Raw genomic sequence first — 16,278 nt, 5'->3', positions numbered from 1 at the left:
TGTGGGACATTAAAACTAAGGTTTGGATTTTTGAATCTCTGGTGAAATCCTCGTTTCAAAGAGCCATGAAGGACATTTCTGACCTGAAAATGGGAAACATCTACAGGTTGTTGGGAGGACAGACAGTTGGGGCTTTTGTGACCCGTCCTCGTCTGGTTTTTGTGAAAGTGCTCGGTGCCTTCAGTGACCTGAACCTCAGCGGTTCATTTCAGCGCTCGTCGGAGCGTTCCTTCAGGGATGAAAGCGGCGGCCCGGCAGGACTCCTGCCCTGTAATCAGCCGCCGCGCTGCTCGTCCATCACTCATTAGCAGCTGCAGAGCGGCGCTGCTGCCGCCGCCGTGTGCGTGATTTGTGCGTCTGTGGGTTTCAGGCTGAAGCGCTACGCTGGCGGGAAAGAGGCCCTGGAGGCGGAGCTGTACTCTCGCTTCGTCCTGGTCCTTAATGAGAAGAAAGCAAAGATCCGCCGTCTGCAGGAGAGCGTCTCGAAGCTGCAGGAAGCCAGGTGAGCGGCTGCTCCTACGGACCTCCTGGTTCTACTTCCTGCAGAACCAGGAAGTCCACAAAGGTCTCCTCTCTGCTCCTCTTTGAGCAGAAATCCTCCATCATTCTGGGTTTTTTTTTTAGGAACTCGGAAGAACAGGAAAGCAAAGGTTCTGTGAAGCCGACCCGATCCGCTGATCAGGACAGTGAGGAAGAGGAGGATGAATACGGAGGCAGCACTGATGAAGAGCCAGAAGAAGCGCAGTCATCTCCGTCTTCAACGTTACCATCCAGGAGTGAGTGTCGTGTCTCTGATGACTTCCTGAAACAGGCCTTGCTGTCAGAAAGGCGGAGCTTCACCGTCTGTCTGCAGAGAGACGATTCAGAACCTGAGAACCACAGGAGGACGCACAAAAACACACATTTGTGTAGTCTGGAAACACAAGAAGAACCTGAGGAACCCATGCTCCAAAGTTCAGAACAAAAAACGACACAAACTTCAGAGATACAGACACAAAAGACCACAATCACAAATTCAAATTCATTTTATTTTTAGAGCACCTTTCATGGAAAGAAACAGCTCAAAGTGCTGAACGTGAAAACAAACAAGAATGCAGAAAACACCGATCCTGACTCATGCAATGAAATAATGAAATAAGCCCCACACAATAAACTACACAAAAACAAACACAAGTAAAAGAGAAATAACTAAAGAAGAAGAACGACAAAGAAACAACAGGACACAAACACAAAACAACAGCCAAGAAACACAAACGTAAGACACAATAAAACTAAAGAAAAACACACACCTTAACAACAACACAACAGTACACAAACAGCCAAGAAACACAAACTTTAGGGATACAGATGCACAAACACAAAAAAAAACTTATCAGAAACAAAATAGATGACAAACATCACAACAACAGACAGACAAATGCGCACAATAAGCAGCAAATGGATCCAACGCACCCACAAACACACACACTGAAGAACTTTAGCAAGGTCACAAAAACAAAGACACAAAGAACCATTTTAACAAACACCTCAACTATAAAAACAGAGAAACGACAGCAAACAAAGACACAAAGACAAACACAAACTGTCAACACAATGTTTCGTTACACAAACTAAACCACTAGTCCACCTTTCCTACATAAATGCGCTCACAACAACCACAACACGGAGAAATACACAAAAATGGAAAAACAACAAGCAAAACCACAGGAAATGATTTCACTAAACGACAACAGTGAGGCCTTCTGGACATGAACACATTTGATGGAGTGTGATGTTTGTGTTGGCGTGGGAGGGGCTGCGGGGCGCCACGGTCGCATCATGACGTTGCGTAAGAGGAGCCGTGGTTCCCCCAGAACGTCTGAGAGGACGTTTTTCCATTCCTGCTGTCAGACAGCTCCGGGTTCTCCGCTGACGTTCTCCCGGTCCCACCGCAGAAACGCTGCTGCGTTTATGTTGTCCTGTTACCGAGGTGACGACTCAGAGAGGGGGAGCGCTGTGTTTGGTGCTCGTCTTTGTTTTCTCTGCCGCCTCTGGCCTGAGTGCATTTAGAGCAAAATCATGTGGTTGTAATCTGCTTTGTTCCCACACTGTGAGGGAAAGTGTAATGTTCTAAAAGCGACTCGGATCCAGACGACTGTTGTGGTTCCATGAGGAACTTATTCTGGTTTAAAGATCGTCCAAATCCACAAAACTGTACCTGGTCGCACGTCTGTTTGTAGACGGAGTTTTCACCAACTTCCTTTGTATGGATTAAAGAAACAAATCGGGCGTGGCACAATTTAGATCCTAAATAGAAAATGAAAAGTAAGATTTTATGATAACTTTTAATTGTTATGAACAAAAACTAATGTTGTTTCAGCAGTAACTGCAGGGAAAACATAATTTTGGGCCTCATAATCGCTGTGAGAACTGAGTGACTCCGCCCCCCTGGCGTTGCCAACAGGAAGTGGCTCCAAGAATCCAAAATCCCACAGACTCCTATAGAGAAACAAACAGCTGTTATCAGTCCTTCTATTGGTCAGAAGAACCGTTCTGACTCTGGTACCTTTTTTTAATATTTTCTTGATAATCCTCACTTTTTTCATGATATTTTTTATGTAGTTTAAGTCATGAACTGACCAATCCGATTACCAATAAAAGTAGGCGGAGCCTGCTGGCCCCCACATCCAACCTTCCAAATGTTTGACAGATTTTGGGCAGCCTCTTTGAAGTGTTAGGGGTGTGGCCTCACAACGAGCTCACTCTTGATTGCTGAGAGTGGTTGCCATGGAAACGTCGACTCGGACCGACTCGGACCAGTCACTGCCGTCTGGCTCCAATGTGGCGGCGTCTGAATCAAGACAAAATGGCGACTGGGTTGGCTTCATTTGTTGGAGCTGGAGGTAAAACGGATGACGTTGAAGCTCGCTCAGTCCAGTTCTCTGATGCAGTCGATGGTTTTTATCTGAAAACCGGGAAAAGTAAAGTTCTCCTTAGTGAACAGTTTTTGAATGTGAACCTTTATAGCTGTCAGGTCCGGCTGTCAGTCTGCTGGGAAAGCCTTTATTTCTGTTTCTACTTTTGCTTTTTCTCAGTTTAAGTAACAAACCGTCTGCTCTCATGTTCTGCTTCAGTCGCTGTGTTATCTGCCGACATTTTTAGCACTTTGCGTTACTGTTGAAAGAAAAGTTCTTTTAAATAAAGTTAGATTTGATTGGAGAACAAAAGGATGTGAAGAAATGTGTATTTTTCTGCCTCAGGTTCCCGCACTGACAGCCCATTGGACGACAGCCTGCGTGACATCACAGACGTGGCCCCGAGCCGCAAACGCCGCTTCCGCCACCTCAGGCTTCAAGATCCGGGGGTGAAAAGGCCCGACGCGGAATCGCGGCAGAAGGAGAGGTAGGAGTGCTGAAAAGCATGTACATATCTACTCTGTCTACAGGCTTTTCCTCCAAGAGCTTTAGAGGACAAACTAAAGAGATGCTTCAACAAAGAGGGAAGCGCTGCTGAGGCCCGGTTTCACACAGAACCAGTGATGAACGGCCGCGCGGCTCTCCAGATGGCAGAGGTGTCCTCAGTCCGTCTCCGGGATGGTGAAACAGTTCATTTGTTTCCTGGATGTCAGTGAACGCACCGTTTCTAAAGGAGCCCACAGACGGGGGTTCCAGCCGTTACGCAACGTCCTCCTTTCTCTGTTTCTGTCCTCTGGAAAGCCGGCCCAGTCCGTGCAGAACTTCACAAAGCCGCCGCTCTGGTCTCGCTCCAACCCGGGTGGCTTTGGACACGTCTCCGTCTGAAAGGGTTTCCATGGAAACGCCCTCCCAACACAGGGCTGAGTGAACAGCTCGGTGGCTGCGAAGCCACACGCAGACGTCCGTCCAGCGGCTGGCCACGCCCACAAGCCTCCATCACCACCTCGTGCATTCACCTCAGAAGCAGGTGGGGGGAGGGGGGGTCAAGAAGGAGGAAGATGAGTCACGTTTAGTCCTTTCTCAGCAATTTGGGCAAAACCTGTTTTTGCTTCAGAGTGAAATCAGGAGGTGAAACTCCGCGTGACTCAGAGTTTGTGACACAACTCTCCGCTTTAGTCATCCGGGGAAAAGGTGAACGTCTGCGGGAACGCGGCCAGGCGCACGTCCCTGAGGTGACCCGGTGGCGAGTGTGAGGGTGGAGGAGGAGACGCCCGGTTTCTGCCGCAGCGTCTTAGAGAAGATGCGGCTGAAGGCTGATGATGAGCTGAAGATCAAGAAGAGAACCGTCACAGCGCCTCTGGGGCGGCGCTGGTGGAGGATCGTTAAGAACAAGGACCAACCTGGAAAAAACAAGAAGATAATTTTAAAAGTCGGTTTCTAAAAGTTTCTGCACCTCCAGGATGAGCCTGATGCTGCTGCAGATTCAGTGGACCTCGGAGTCCACGAAGGTTCATGTTTAAAATCCAATAAAATGACCCATAGAGGAGGAGAACCAAGTCCAACCTGCAGAACCAAAACTGCCAAGGCATTTACTTTAGTCACTGTCACTTTATAAAGTATTCAAACGGAGGGGTACTCGAGTACTTTTCAGAACTTCAGAGGATGAAATCTCTGGGTGCTTAAAGCATTTTGAAAAAGCTTCAGAGTAAAAGGTGAGCTTCTATGTGTGGAAGGTCTCTGTGACCGTCAGGACACCAGAAGAAGAAAAAGGAAAAACACGCAGCCGGGGAAAAACGGCTCTCTTCTTAAAGGGACAGACGGTCGTCTTCGCCCACATCTGAAGGACCTGAGCCAAATTAGTGATCGAGTCTTTCTAAGAAAGTGAGATGCAGTCGGGTTCTGGTGGTCCTCAGAAGTCTCATCTCGGTTCCCACATTGTTTACATGGAAGTGTTTGTGTACTCGGAGCTCAATTTTCCCAAGAATGAAGCCGTCCTCCGTCCTTCACACATGAACGGGTTCTGTAAACCATCCAACATGGCTTCCAGATGCCAGCGCTGATGGGAGTTCTCAGGCTGTGGGGTCCAGGTGACACGCCCACCTGGAGGCAGACTCGGGGAAACCACATCAGGGACGGGTCCTCTGAAGGAGAGCAGACGTCAGGATCCGGCATTAGTTCTGTGGGGGCGGAGCCACATACATCAGGATCTGGAATTAGTTCTGAGGGGGCGGAGCCACATACGTCAGGATCTGGAATTAGTTCTGAGGGGGCGGAGCCACATACGTCATGATCTGGAATTAGTTCTGTGGGGGCGGAGCCACATACATCAGGATCCGACTCTAGTTTTGTGGGGGCGGAGCCACAGACGTCAAGATGTGGCATTAGTTATGTGGGGGCGGAGCCACAAACGTAAGGATCCATTATTAGTTCTGTGGGGGCGGAGCCACATACATCAGGATCTGGAATTAGTTCTGAGGGGGCGGAGCCACATACGTCAGGATCTGGAATTAGTTCTGTGGGGGCGGAGCCACATACATCAGGATCCGACTCTAGTTTTGTGGGGGCGGAGCCACAGACGTCAAGATGTGGCATTAGTTATGTGGGGGCGGAGCCACAAACGTAAGGATCCATTATTAGTTTTGTGGGGGCGGAGCCACAGACGTCAAGATCTGGAATTAGTTCTGAGGGGGCGGAGCCACATACGTCAGGATCTGGAATTAGTTCTGTGGGGGCGGAGCCACATACATCAGGATCCGACTCTAGTTTTGTGGGGGCGGAGCCACAGACGTCAAGATGTGGCATTAGTTATGTGGGGGCGGAGCCACAAACGTAAGGATCCATTATTAGTTTTGTGGGGGCGGAGCCACAGACGTCAAGATGTGGCATTAGTTATGTGGGGGCGGAGCCACAAACGTAAGGATCCATTATTAGTTCTGTGGGGGCGGAGCCACATACATCAGGATCTGGAATTAGTTCTTAGGGGGCGGAGCCACATACGTCAGGATGTGGCATTAGTTCTGTGGGGGCGGAGCCACGGACATCAGAATCCGGCATTAGTTCTGCGGGGGCGGAGCCACATACATCAGGATCCGGCATTAGTTCTGTGGGGGCGGAGCCACATACGTCAGGATGTGGCATTAGTTCTGTGGGGGCGGAGCCACAGACATCAGGATCCGGCATTATTTCTGTGAGGGCAGAGCCGTCATCGGGGTCGCCACAGCAGATCAGCTGACAATCTGGGAGCTGTCAATCTGGATTTGTTTAGAGAAACTGCTGTAGCGAGAACCCAGTAAGTTTTCTTTAGAAAATCAGAGCTGGTTGAGTTCCTCGTATACGTGACTCTGCTGACTCCTCTGCTCTTCTTGAATATCCATCTTCATCACTGAGCGTTCTGATGAATGTTCTGCTGGTCAGAGGAGCAGAAGAGCAAATGTTCTTTTCAGCAAACATCTGAAATCTGCCACAGTTTGAAAAACTGCTGCTTCCCTGCAGGATTTCATCAGCTTTTCTGCTTTTTCTCACGACCATCAGAATAAACTTGGAAGCAACCAGGAGACAGTTTGAAGAACGGTTGGCCTTCGTTCATGTTTTTCTGCTTTTTCTTCACGACTCCCCCCGGTCCTCTTTTGTCCTCCAACTTCTGTTTTTTTTTTTTTTTGCCTTTCTTCATCTTTTCCTCTGTGATTCATACCCTGTTTGGGTTATTTCCTGACAAGTTCTTCAGAGTTCATCAGCAAAGTCTAGCGACTTTTAGGAACGACTCCATCTCAAATGTCTGAACCAGAGTCTAGATCCTGTTGGATCAGCGTTTCTCCAAACGTCAAACTGAAGCCTTAAGCAATGAAAAGTAAAACAGCAAACCATATCTTCTCCTGTCGACGTTAAAACACATGTTAAAGCAAAAAAGGGTCAAAGTGGATGTTCAAAACCCAAAACTTCACTTAGCCTCTCCTCCATAAGGAGGTTTAAATGACTTAAACTCAGACGTTGTCGTTCCTGATCCAGATTCTGAGCTGAAGACTCACAGGAACAGCAGAAAACCTTCAACATGACTAGAAGTTCCACGTGAACACACATGCACACACACGTGCACGCAGCTGTAAAGGCAGCCCATGTGTTTCTTGTCTTACGTACAAAGCACTTCCTGTCTCAACAGGAAATCTCTGCTGTAAACCTGCCTCATTAGCCCACTGACCTGTGTGTGTGTGTGTGTGTGTGTGTGTGTGTGTGTGTGTGTGTGTGTGTGTGTGTGTGTGTGTGTGTGTGTGTGTGTGTGTGTGTGTGTGTGTGTGTGTGTGTGTGTGCAGGACAGGCTCCCCTGCAGGATCCAGTAAGCTGCAGACCCCCCAGCGCTCTGCAGATGCTGCAGCAGCCGAGGATCTGTTCGAGGACTTCTGAGAAGCTTCAGAGGTTTTTTAGCCTGAAGATCTGGTTCCACTGAAGCAGAGACACTGATCATCATCACCAACCAGAGCGACCGGCAGGACGACCGGCAGGATGTCCGGCAGGGCGACCGGCAGGGCGACCGGCAGGACGACCGGCAGGACGACCGGCTGGGCTCACAGGAAGGCACAGGAACTTTGACACGGGTGTTTTCTCCCTCAGATTTCTCCTTCTTCTGCTTTGTTGTTTTGGTATTTTTGGATCAATAAAGTTTTGGCCTTTTGTCTGAACGTCTCTGTCGTCACGTCTGTGAGGAGCTGGAGGCTCAGACTGCTGAGGATCTCTGAGAGGGAGTGGATGCAGAAGTGAAGCCTCCCCTCTAACGTGTCAGGGTTTCCCTCTGCCCCCCCCCCCCCCCCCCCCCTTCTGTCCTGGGCGGTGTGCCGTCCGTCTCTGCTCCTCCTCTTCCTCCTCCTCTTCATGTTCCAATACAAGCGGCTGCAGAGAGGTTGGAGCGTGCAGCCAGTGCTGGGAGCTGGAGAGGAGATCTTCCTGCAGGAGTTTTCCCTCAGACTGGAGGATTTTCAGGGATCCAGAAGGTAAGATAAAAAAAAAATGATGGACTGATGTCATCAGAAAATGATGACATCATGGCAGCTGGTCCATGGAGATCTGTAGGAGGACTGAGCTTTACCTCAGAAGTTCTCCTCTGAGAGAAATGTGCATAAATGATCAGAGCGTCTGGAAATGAGAACATGTGTGTTCATAGAACCTCATAGAACCAGGTTTACTGTCTCCTTTGATCTTGATAAAAATGCAGTTTAAGCCGCAATAAAAATGTCACTAAAATAAGAAATGTTTTTAGGAAAATGATGAATGTCCAAACTTCCTTTGAAACCAGCACTTAAAGTTAAAGCACAGAGTTTGTGTTTTACTTTGGAAAGTAAGAAGACTTGTTTCTAGAAAAATCATCTTATTTTCTGTCTGGAAAGACAAACGTTATTAATAAAGTTTTTCAGAGGCAACATAATCTGAGTTTGAGAAAAACGGGTCTTAGTGTCCAGAATTATTCCTAAAATAAGACTTCTTCATTTTCTGGCCCCCTTTTTTTTGGCTTATTTAAAGAAAAGTCCTCAAAATGTATGATTTCTTTTTAAACTTACCTTCAGGGGTCCGTTCCTGGGGGGGGGGGGGGGTCTGATAGGCTCATAGAAATTCTGAATTCTTTTATTCTGATTTTGGACTTCAGCCTTTATCATCAGAGATGACATTGATAGAGAAGCTGAAAAAGGAGGTGTGTATATATATATATATATATATATATATATATATATATATATATATATATATATATATATATACATGTATGTATGTTTTGGGGGGGTATACAGTAAAAAGTCTATAAGGTAAATGCAACAAACGAATTCTTTACTGTACATCTAGTTCCACTTTGTGTGAAAAAACAGCAAAAGCATTTTCCAAATCTTCGTTTTTGATATCTTTGATTTTTTTTTTTTGGTAAAAAGCTTCACGTTTCTCCTTTTGGAGTTCAACTAAATTTTTATTCTTTTCTTTAGAATCTGAGGAATTTTGCTGAAAATAGAGGTGAATTGCCGTAACTGCGTACGTTTGGAGCTAAACTTCACCCACAGACGTTTTTGTCTCATTTATGTCCCAGTTTAGTTTCTCCAGTTCGTCTCAAAGCTGTCTCACGTTTCTCTCACTGTCTAAATTTTATTCTGCTTTTTCAACAGATTTTGAGGACCTTCAAGAAAAAAACGTAAAGAACTTGAAGAAAACTTGAACTTGTGGCCATAGAAGGTGATGTACTGCTTCCGTAAAACTATAAGATCCAATAAAAAAGGAATTCTTTGGGTTTTTTATTTGTTTTTTTCCGACAGATTTTCAGAAACTTTATTCTTCTTTTGCAGTTAATTTCTTCACCCACATGATTAGTTTAGAAACATTTGATCCAATGATGTTAATCATGGTGTTTTCCTGCAGAAATGATTGGCGCCGCCCTCCCTCTCCTGTTCTGCCTCGTGACTCTCTGTTCAGCTCGGCCTCAGCCAGGTGAGTCCTGCAGGAAATGATGTCATCTGCTTCCAGCTGTGCCTCTCCTTTTGGCGTACGTCCTCAGTGGATCATGTTGATCCCATTTGCGGGTCTCTAGCATCTGAGGGGCGGAGCTAATGTTTGGCTGATGAGAAGTCTGAGCTGCAGCTCTGCATGTTCTCTGCTCCACAGCAGAACCGGCTCAGGTTCTCCGGCTGGTTTCTCTGAGGTTTGTTTTTACAGAGTTCCTTTGGTCTGAACCCGGACCACAGCGTCCTCCTTTTCTTTACTTGGAAACATCGATCCAGAGCTCAACGATGTCTGCTGGAAGAGGATGAGCAGGACTAGCTGTTTTTCTTCTTCCTGCTCGTTTCCATCCTGGTCAGAACTTGTTTTGCACAATAGCGCCCCCAAATGAGCAGTCACTGGAACGGCATCATTTTTCCCAGGTGGTTCCGTCCGTTTCAGTCTCTGGTTCTTTTTTGACAACCAAACCTTTTTGAAATGGAGGGTGGGGCTTTGATCAGCTTTTCGGCCGATGGCTGTGGCTTAGTGTCCTTACATGCACTCATTTCACTGACTATTAGAGTTTATATTAAATGTTACTGACCAAACCTTTTTCAAAACCAAAAACCTTCAAAGTTACTGTTCCACATTATTTCACACAACAGAGTTCCACAGTATATGACAGATTCTAAAGAACTAAAAATGGACATTTGTTGGATTTGCTACAATTGGAGGTCATATTTACTCAAATTCCAATCAAAAACATCTTCATAGGTCAAGTTCCATTTTTTTTCTATGCACGATCCTTCTGGGAAAAGGCATAGAGCAGCTGCACTTCACATCTCCACTGAAAGAAACGATTCCTGATCATGCCCCTGAAGAAAAGCCAGTGGATCTGAGGACATCAAGAAGTCTCTGAGGGAAGGTGGAACAGAGGAGCTCTTATTTTGTAGCAGCTTCACAATTTTTGCATCCATTGAACTTGTGAGTTTTTGGAGAGTTTCTGCTTGAAATTCTCTGCAGGATGTCAGAATAGCCTCCCAGAGCGGCTGTTTGGATGGGAACTGCCCCCCACCCTCAGAGATATTTGGCCTGAGGATTCTCCAGAGGTCAGGTTAGGATGGGGGCCACAGCATCAGTTTTCTTCCTTTTAGCAGCCAATAATGCTGAGTCATTCCTTGCCACAGGAGACGGTGCTTTGTCATGCATGAAGATGATTTGGTTACAGAAAGCACGGTTCTTCTTTTTGTAGAAAGTGGGCAGCGAGAAGCGCCGCCTACTTTTCAAAGGTCATTTTCACACCTTCAGGGACCCTAAAGGGGCGGACCGGCATCTCTCCCCATGATTCCGGCCCAAACCATGACTCCACCACCTATTTGCTGACGTGGTAACCTTTTGGGACATGGTGGCCGTCCACCAAGCACCCACCGCTCCTTCCATCTGGACCGTCCAGGGTGAAAATGAGTCTTCATGTGTTTCTGGGCCCACTGCAGCCGTTTCTGCTGCTGATTGTTGTTTAGGAGAGCCGGGCGGAAGGTTTAAGTAGAACTGCTAGCCTCTGGAGGATCCTGCACCTTGATGCTGGTGGGACTCCACAGGCACCAAACCCCTCTGTGCTCTGAATCAGCCACAAACCGGAACAGTCCGAGGTTTCATACCTTGTCCAAGGCATTGAACTATTTCAGGCTTTTCAGCATCAGAGATCCTTTTTCTTTCGCATATTGCTTGAAATCGTTGGTCTGCTTAATAATGCGGTTTTTCCTTTGATTGAACTCGACTGGAAAACGAGTGATCACAGGCGGCAGCGATCGAAAGAGCCCTGAGACACAACGTCATCCACGAGTTTCATTGAAATCCTTTTGACACTTAAATAAAATGTCCATAATAATTTGTAACGCACTGTACATGCCAAATTGCATCTACTTGCTGCTATGTGATTGGCTGATCAGAAATTAGATTTAACACTTTGGACAGTTTTCATTTGCAGAAGGTTCCAAAAGATTCTATTTTTTGTGAAACAGTCAAGATGGCGATCTCTTCCCGGGTCAAAGGCCAACAAAACACGGGTTGTGTTTTGAGACTCAGACTGGCAGTGCGTGTGTGAAATGTCGTGGCGATTGCTCGCACAAAAGGTTTCTTTTTCCGTATTGTGGGGAACTGTGAAAATTGCCAAATTTTACACTTTGCCACAAAATGGCCGCCAAGGCGTGGCTACTGTGGCCATCCCATAATAATTCTACACTTCCTTTGGATATCCCTGACACCAGTGTTTTGGTTTCGTTAGTGGATACTGAGAAGAACACGTTGAGCCCCATGAACTCCTTTTCACCGGGCACTAGGTGTGTTTGCATTCTGGTGAGTTTGTGGCGTCAGTAACATTTTTGCTCAAAGGCGCATTAAGAAGGAAGAATTGTGAAAACAACCTGGTCCTTCAGTCCAGGACTGCTGGGGGACAAAATAAAGAACCTAAATGAAAATGTTTTCTTCATTTTTTTTGAGCAAAACATGTTTTATTCGACTTTTGTTCCAGCTTCTCCACAGAGGATCCAATGGAGGTCGTCCGGCACACTGGCGGGGAAGGTGGTGTTACCGTGTTCCTTCACCATGACATCAGCATCTCACAGCGCCTCCACGCCTCTGCCGCTCTCTGCTGAGGACCTTCGGATCAAGTGGGTGAAGCTGGAAGGGCAGGACGAGAAGTTGGTGCTGGTGGCACAGAACGGCATGGTGAAGGCGGGACAGAGGTTCCACGGCAGGGTGTCGGTTCAGAACCACCCGCCGTCTGTTGGGGACGCCTCGCTGGTGATGGACAACCTGAGGGCCAGCGACGCCGGGCTGTACCACTGCGAAGTGGTGCACGGTTTGGACAACACCCGGGACACGGTCAGCCTGAACGTCTCTGGTAGGTTTTGGGTTTAGGGCTGGGTTACACCACAGCGGTTCTGGTCCGTTTGGGTGCTGTAATTGTTCCCTTTTGAGCCGCTCAGTCCGCCGGACTGTGCTGAGAGTGAGAAACCTGCCAGAGAACATGTCCTCATTCCTGATCCTTCCTGGTCCGTCCCAAAGAGAACCTCAGCATCTTCATCTCTGCTTCCTGTCTTCCTCAGTGTCTCTAGGAAACAACATGGCTGCTCTCACCACACATTTCCTTTTATTTCAGCTGAGACTCTTCTATCACGTCTGACACTTTTCTCCACCCATTCCAACCTGCCTGCACGCTCTTCTTCACCTCTTTTCCACTCTCTCCATTCCTCTGGACTGTTGATCTTAGATACCTCAGATCCTCCTCCTTCTTCATCTCTTCTCCCTGTAACCTCACTCTTCCTCTTGGGTTCCTCTCATTCACAGACACGTTCTCCGTCTTCCTGCCTCTAACCTTCATTCCTCTCCTTTCCAGGACAAACCTCCACCTCTCTAGCTTCTCCTCCACCTGTTCTCTGCTCTCACTAAACACCACAGTATCGTCTGCAAACATCGTAGTCTGTGGGGGATTCCTGTCTAACCTCATCTGTCAGTCTGTCCATCACCATTGCAAACAGGAAGTGGCTCACAGCTGATCCCTGATGTGATCCCACCTCCACCTAGAACTCCACTGTCTCCCCTACAGCACCCCCCCCCCCCCACACACACACACACACACCGTCTTACAGCCCTCATGCATGTCCTGCACTGCTCTAACACTCTTCTCTCCTCATACAAAACCACAGTTCCTCTCTGGACATCCTCCAGTGTGTCTCTCTGACCTTCTCTGTACTTCTCTGTCAATGACTTGGCATGAAACCATCCTGCTGCTCACAACGTAAATGTCCCTTTGTACATTTTGTTGATATGGTTTCACTCGTTGTTCCACATCCTCATATTTTTGGGGGTTTCTTTTTCAGCATTTGTGTGGAATCCTGGAGAACTCACACTCGTTTTTATTTGTGCCGTTGGCTTTCCGTGGGCTGCAGCTGAACTCCTGCTTTCTCCTCAGGTGTGGTTTTCCACTACAGAGCCAACAGCAGTCGCTACACCCTGGACTTTCACCAGGCAAAAGAGGCGTGCCGCTCCATCCATGCCTCCATCGCCACACCCGCACAGCTGGACGCCGCCTTCCAGGACGGCCTGGACCAGTGTGACGCCGGCTGGCTGGCAGACCAGTCAGTTCGGTGCGTCTGGACGTCCTTCCACGTCCTGAATCTGTCCTCAGCTGGAGCAGGGGCCCATGAAGACGCTCTCTTGTTGTTTTTCTCAGGTATCCGATCACGCGGCCTCGACGGGGCTGTGAGGGAGACCTGATGAGCCACAGAGGCGTGAGGACGTACGGCGTCCGCGACGCCACCGAGAAATACGACGTTTACTGTTTCATAGACCAACTGAACGGTAATTATTTGACTCTGACACTCAAGCTGAAAATCTTAGACGTATTTAGTTTACTTTAATGCTGCACGATCTGAGGAAAACTCGCGATTTGTTATCAATACTGTGATGACGAAATAAGTCTCAATACATGAACAAGTAGCAAAACAACTAAATCCATCATTTCCATTTAACTGCAGCAGTTTAATTTAAATAAGAGTTAACAGAAGTGACGGCTGATGGCCTTTGAAGTCAGCATTATCAGAAATGAACGCACTTCAGTTTCTTTGAAGGCCATTAACCCGCTTATATCACGGTCACTTACAAAAGAAATAAACATTCAATCCGTTTTTAGTCCTTTATTCTTGTTATTTTTCCAATTTGGATCACTTTTTTCACCAAAAGCAGACTATTTGTTACGCAGTGCGATCAAGGTCAACGGAGGCGAACATCCAACATCAGAGAGCTTCATCCGATTGGTGCAATGCATAAAGGGATTAATATGATTGGTTAAATACTTCAAGCTGCCATAAGATTGTTTTATCACATTTAAGGTAACTATTTATTACAATTTAGCCAACTTTGGCGAGATGCTTATTGCAGGGCTTCAAACTGCAATGACCGGCATAGTTTACTTCATTATCTGTGTTTAATTAATATGACAGAAAAATGTGACATTTAAGCTTGTATGTATTTTTGACTCGATACTTCCTAATCATTTGAATGTATTTCGGCCATTTTAATATTTATTTTTGTTTATTAAAAAAAAAATCCTTTTTTTTAAATTATTTTTTTTTAAACAAATTTCTGAGTTTTTTTTAAAAACATTTTTAATATTTCCAAAATGAATTAGTTTATTTAGTTCATGTCATTTTCACCTGCAGGCGAAGTCTTCTTCCCCCCCTCCCTCAGTGATAAGCTCACCTTGCAGCAGGCGAGAGAGGCGTGTGAGCGGCACGACGCTGCGCTGGCGTCACCTGGTCAGCTGTTCGCCGCTTGGAGGGCGGGGTTTAACCGCTGTGACTACGGCTGGCTGTCTGACGGTAGCGTCCGCCATCCCGTCACAGTCCCCCTGCCTCAGTGTGGTGGGGGCCTGCTGGGGGTTCGAACCCTCTACAAGCACAAAAACCAGACTGGCTACCCCGACCCAGGGGAGCGTCACGGAGCGTTCTGCTTCAAAGGTAAAGACCGCTCCACATCGCCAAAACAAGAAAAACCTCCTGAAAAGCGTTTCAAATCAAACTGGATTTGTGGAGGACTGTTCCTGCTGAAGCTCCTCAAAGTTCTTTACATTAAAACATTTTCCAATTTTAGAACACAAAGTGAGACAAAACACCTTCACACGCACGAAAACATCAAAGAACACATAAAAACCCTTAACGGACGGATGGAAATCACTCACAGTACCGGTAGAGAGATCAAACCAAACAAGGAAAAAATCAAAGACATTCATCATCTTCTCAACCCGCCGTCTCCCTTTAGGGGTCACGGGGTCGCCGGAGGTTCTGGCGAATGCGGCGTTCAGCCTGGACAGGTTGCAGGGAACTAACAAATAAATCTATTTCTTAATTTCAGCTTAAAGCCAGATTAAAAAGAACGTCTTGAGCCGTCCTTTAAAGCCTCTCTGCAGCCCTGAGGCATGCTGGGAGCTCCATAAGAACTGGATGAGGCCTCACCGTAGGATTTAGTTCTGACTTTTAGAAGAACTAAATGACCTAAACCAGAGGACCGTGAGTACGGTGGCCCTGAAGGTCAAATCACACCAACAAATCACTCGGCACAAAAACATATTAAAGTTCATTAAAACAAATACTAAAAAAACACAACGTCACATTTAAAGACCAAACCAAAAGACAATTCGACAAAAACATAACAAACAATCATGAAAAGTTTACACTTTAAACTTGTATTCTTATGCAGACGTTAAAGACGCATTTAACTAAAACCAGACGTCAATAATCCTCTGTGATTCCCATGATGCCTTTTCTGGCTTCTTATTGGGTTTGGTTTTTTAACGTTTCCTTTTTGATTTCTGAGACTTGGATTTCATTTTCATTTCTTTCCATTTTATCTGAATTGTTTCTGGAGTTGATCTCTAAAAGGCAGCGTTGTTTTTTTATTCTTCTCTTTTAACTGTCGTTGTGATCTTTAATATGTTTTTAATACGATTTGCGCTTCAGGGCGTCTGAACGCGACGGCTCAAATCAGAAAGAGCTGATGGCCCAAGACCATAAAAACATTTATAAACCAATAAAAGACATTTAAAATCAATCTAAAAAATCACTAACATGTCAAGAAACAAGCAACCAATTTAGAGAAAACATCTTGTAGAAACACACAACAGTTTTATACAAAAACCTTTATTTAAAAAAAGCACAGAAATATTTAGAAAGTAGCCAACATAAAGGGAAATCACACAACATTTTTGATGAATAACCAAATGTTTTTTTCCTAAAAAGGTGAATCATGTTCAGAAAATGAAATCAGACAAAAGAGTTAAACTGCAGACGGTTTTCTTTAACCGCGGCACACAAAAAAGCTCGTCTTTAGGTTTTCGCCTTGTAATCATAAATCACAAACAGAAGAAGAATACCCCCCCCCC

At 46.3% G+C, this 16,278-nt stretch overlaps 2 protein-coding genes across 5 annotated transcripts in view; both read left to right on the top strand.

The window, feature by feature from the left end:
• xrcc4 (X-ray repair complementing 4) overlaps nucleotides 1-7,567 on the top strand; it is a 28,512-nt gene extending 20,945 nt beyond the window's left edge. For 2 of the 4 annotated variants that reach the window (XM_023960399.2, XM_078956399.1), the window contains exons 5-8: nucleotides 371-502; nucleotides 625-776; nucleotides 3,240-3,381; nucleotides 7,207-7,567. In XM_023960399.2, coding sequence (XP_023816167.1) covers nucleotides 371-502; nucleotides 625-776; nucleotides 3,240-3,381; nucleotides 7,207-7,228 — 448 coding nt within the window. In that variant the 3' untranslated portion in view covers nucleotides 7,229-7,567. Of the gene's footprint in view, nucleotides 1-370; nucleotides 503-624; nucleotides 777-3,239; nucleotides 3,382-7,201 lie in introns of all 4 variants that reach the window. The other 2 variants (XM_023960397.2, XM_023960398.2) reach the window with 1 other exon arrangement.
• A 138-nt stretch (nucleotides 7,568-7,705) lies between these two features.
• vcanb (versican b) overlaps nucleotides 7,706-16,278 on the top strand; it is a 29,163-nt gene continuing 20,590 nt past the window's right edge. Inside the window, exons 1-7 of the mRNA XM_023960395.2 lie at nucleotides 7,706-7,876; nucleotides 9,032-9,098; nucleotides 9,282-9,350; nucleotides 11,869-12,240; nucleotides 13,312-13,486; nucleotides 13,573-13,700; nucleotides 14,561-14,857. Of these exons, the coding sequence (XP_023816163.1) occupies nucleotides 9,284-9,350; nucleotides 11,869-12,240; nucleotides 13,312-13,486; nucleotides 13,573-13,700; nucleotides 14,561-14,857 (1,039 nt within the window). The 5' untranslated portion in view covers nucleotides 7,706-7,876; nucleotides 9,032-9,098; nucleotides 9,282-9,283. The remainder of the gene's footprint in view (nucleotides 7,877-9,031; nucleotides 9,099-9,281; nucleotides 9,351-11,868; nucleotides 12,241-13,311; nucleotides 13,487-13,572; nucleotides 13,701-14,560; nucleotides 14,858-16,278) is intronic.

The sequence above is a fragment of the Oryzias latipes genome, chromosome 12, assembly GCF_053564925.1.
Source record: "Oryzias latipes strain Hd-rR chromosome 12, Olatipes_Hd-rR_3.1".
In the NCBI taxonomy this organism is placed as follows: domain Eukaryota; kingdom Metazoa; phylum Chordata; class Actinopteri; order Beloniformes; family Adrianichthyidae; genus Oryzias; species Oryzias latipes.
Note: the sequence above shows the minus strand (reverse complement) of the source record. Positions and strands in the feature narration are given on the sequence as shown.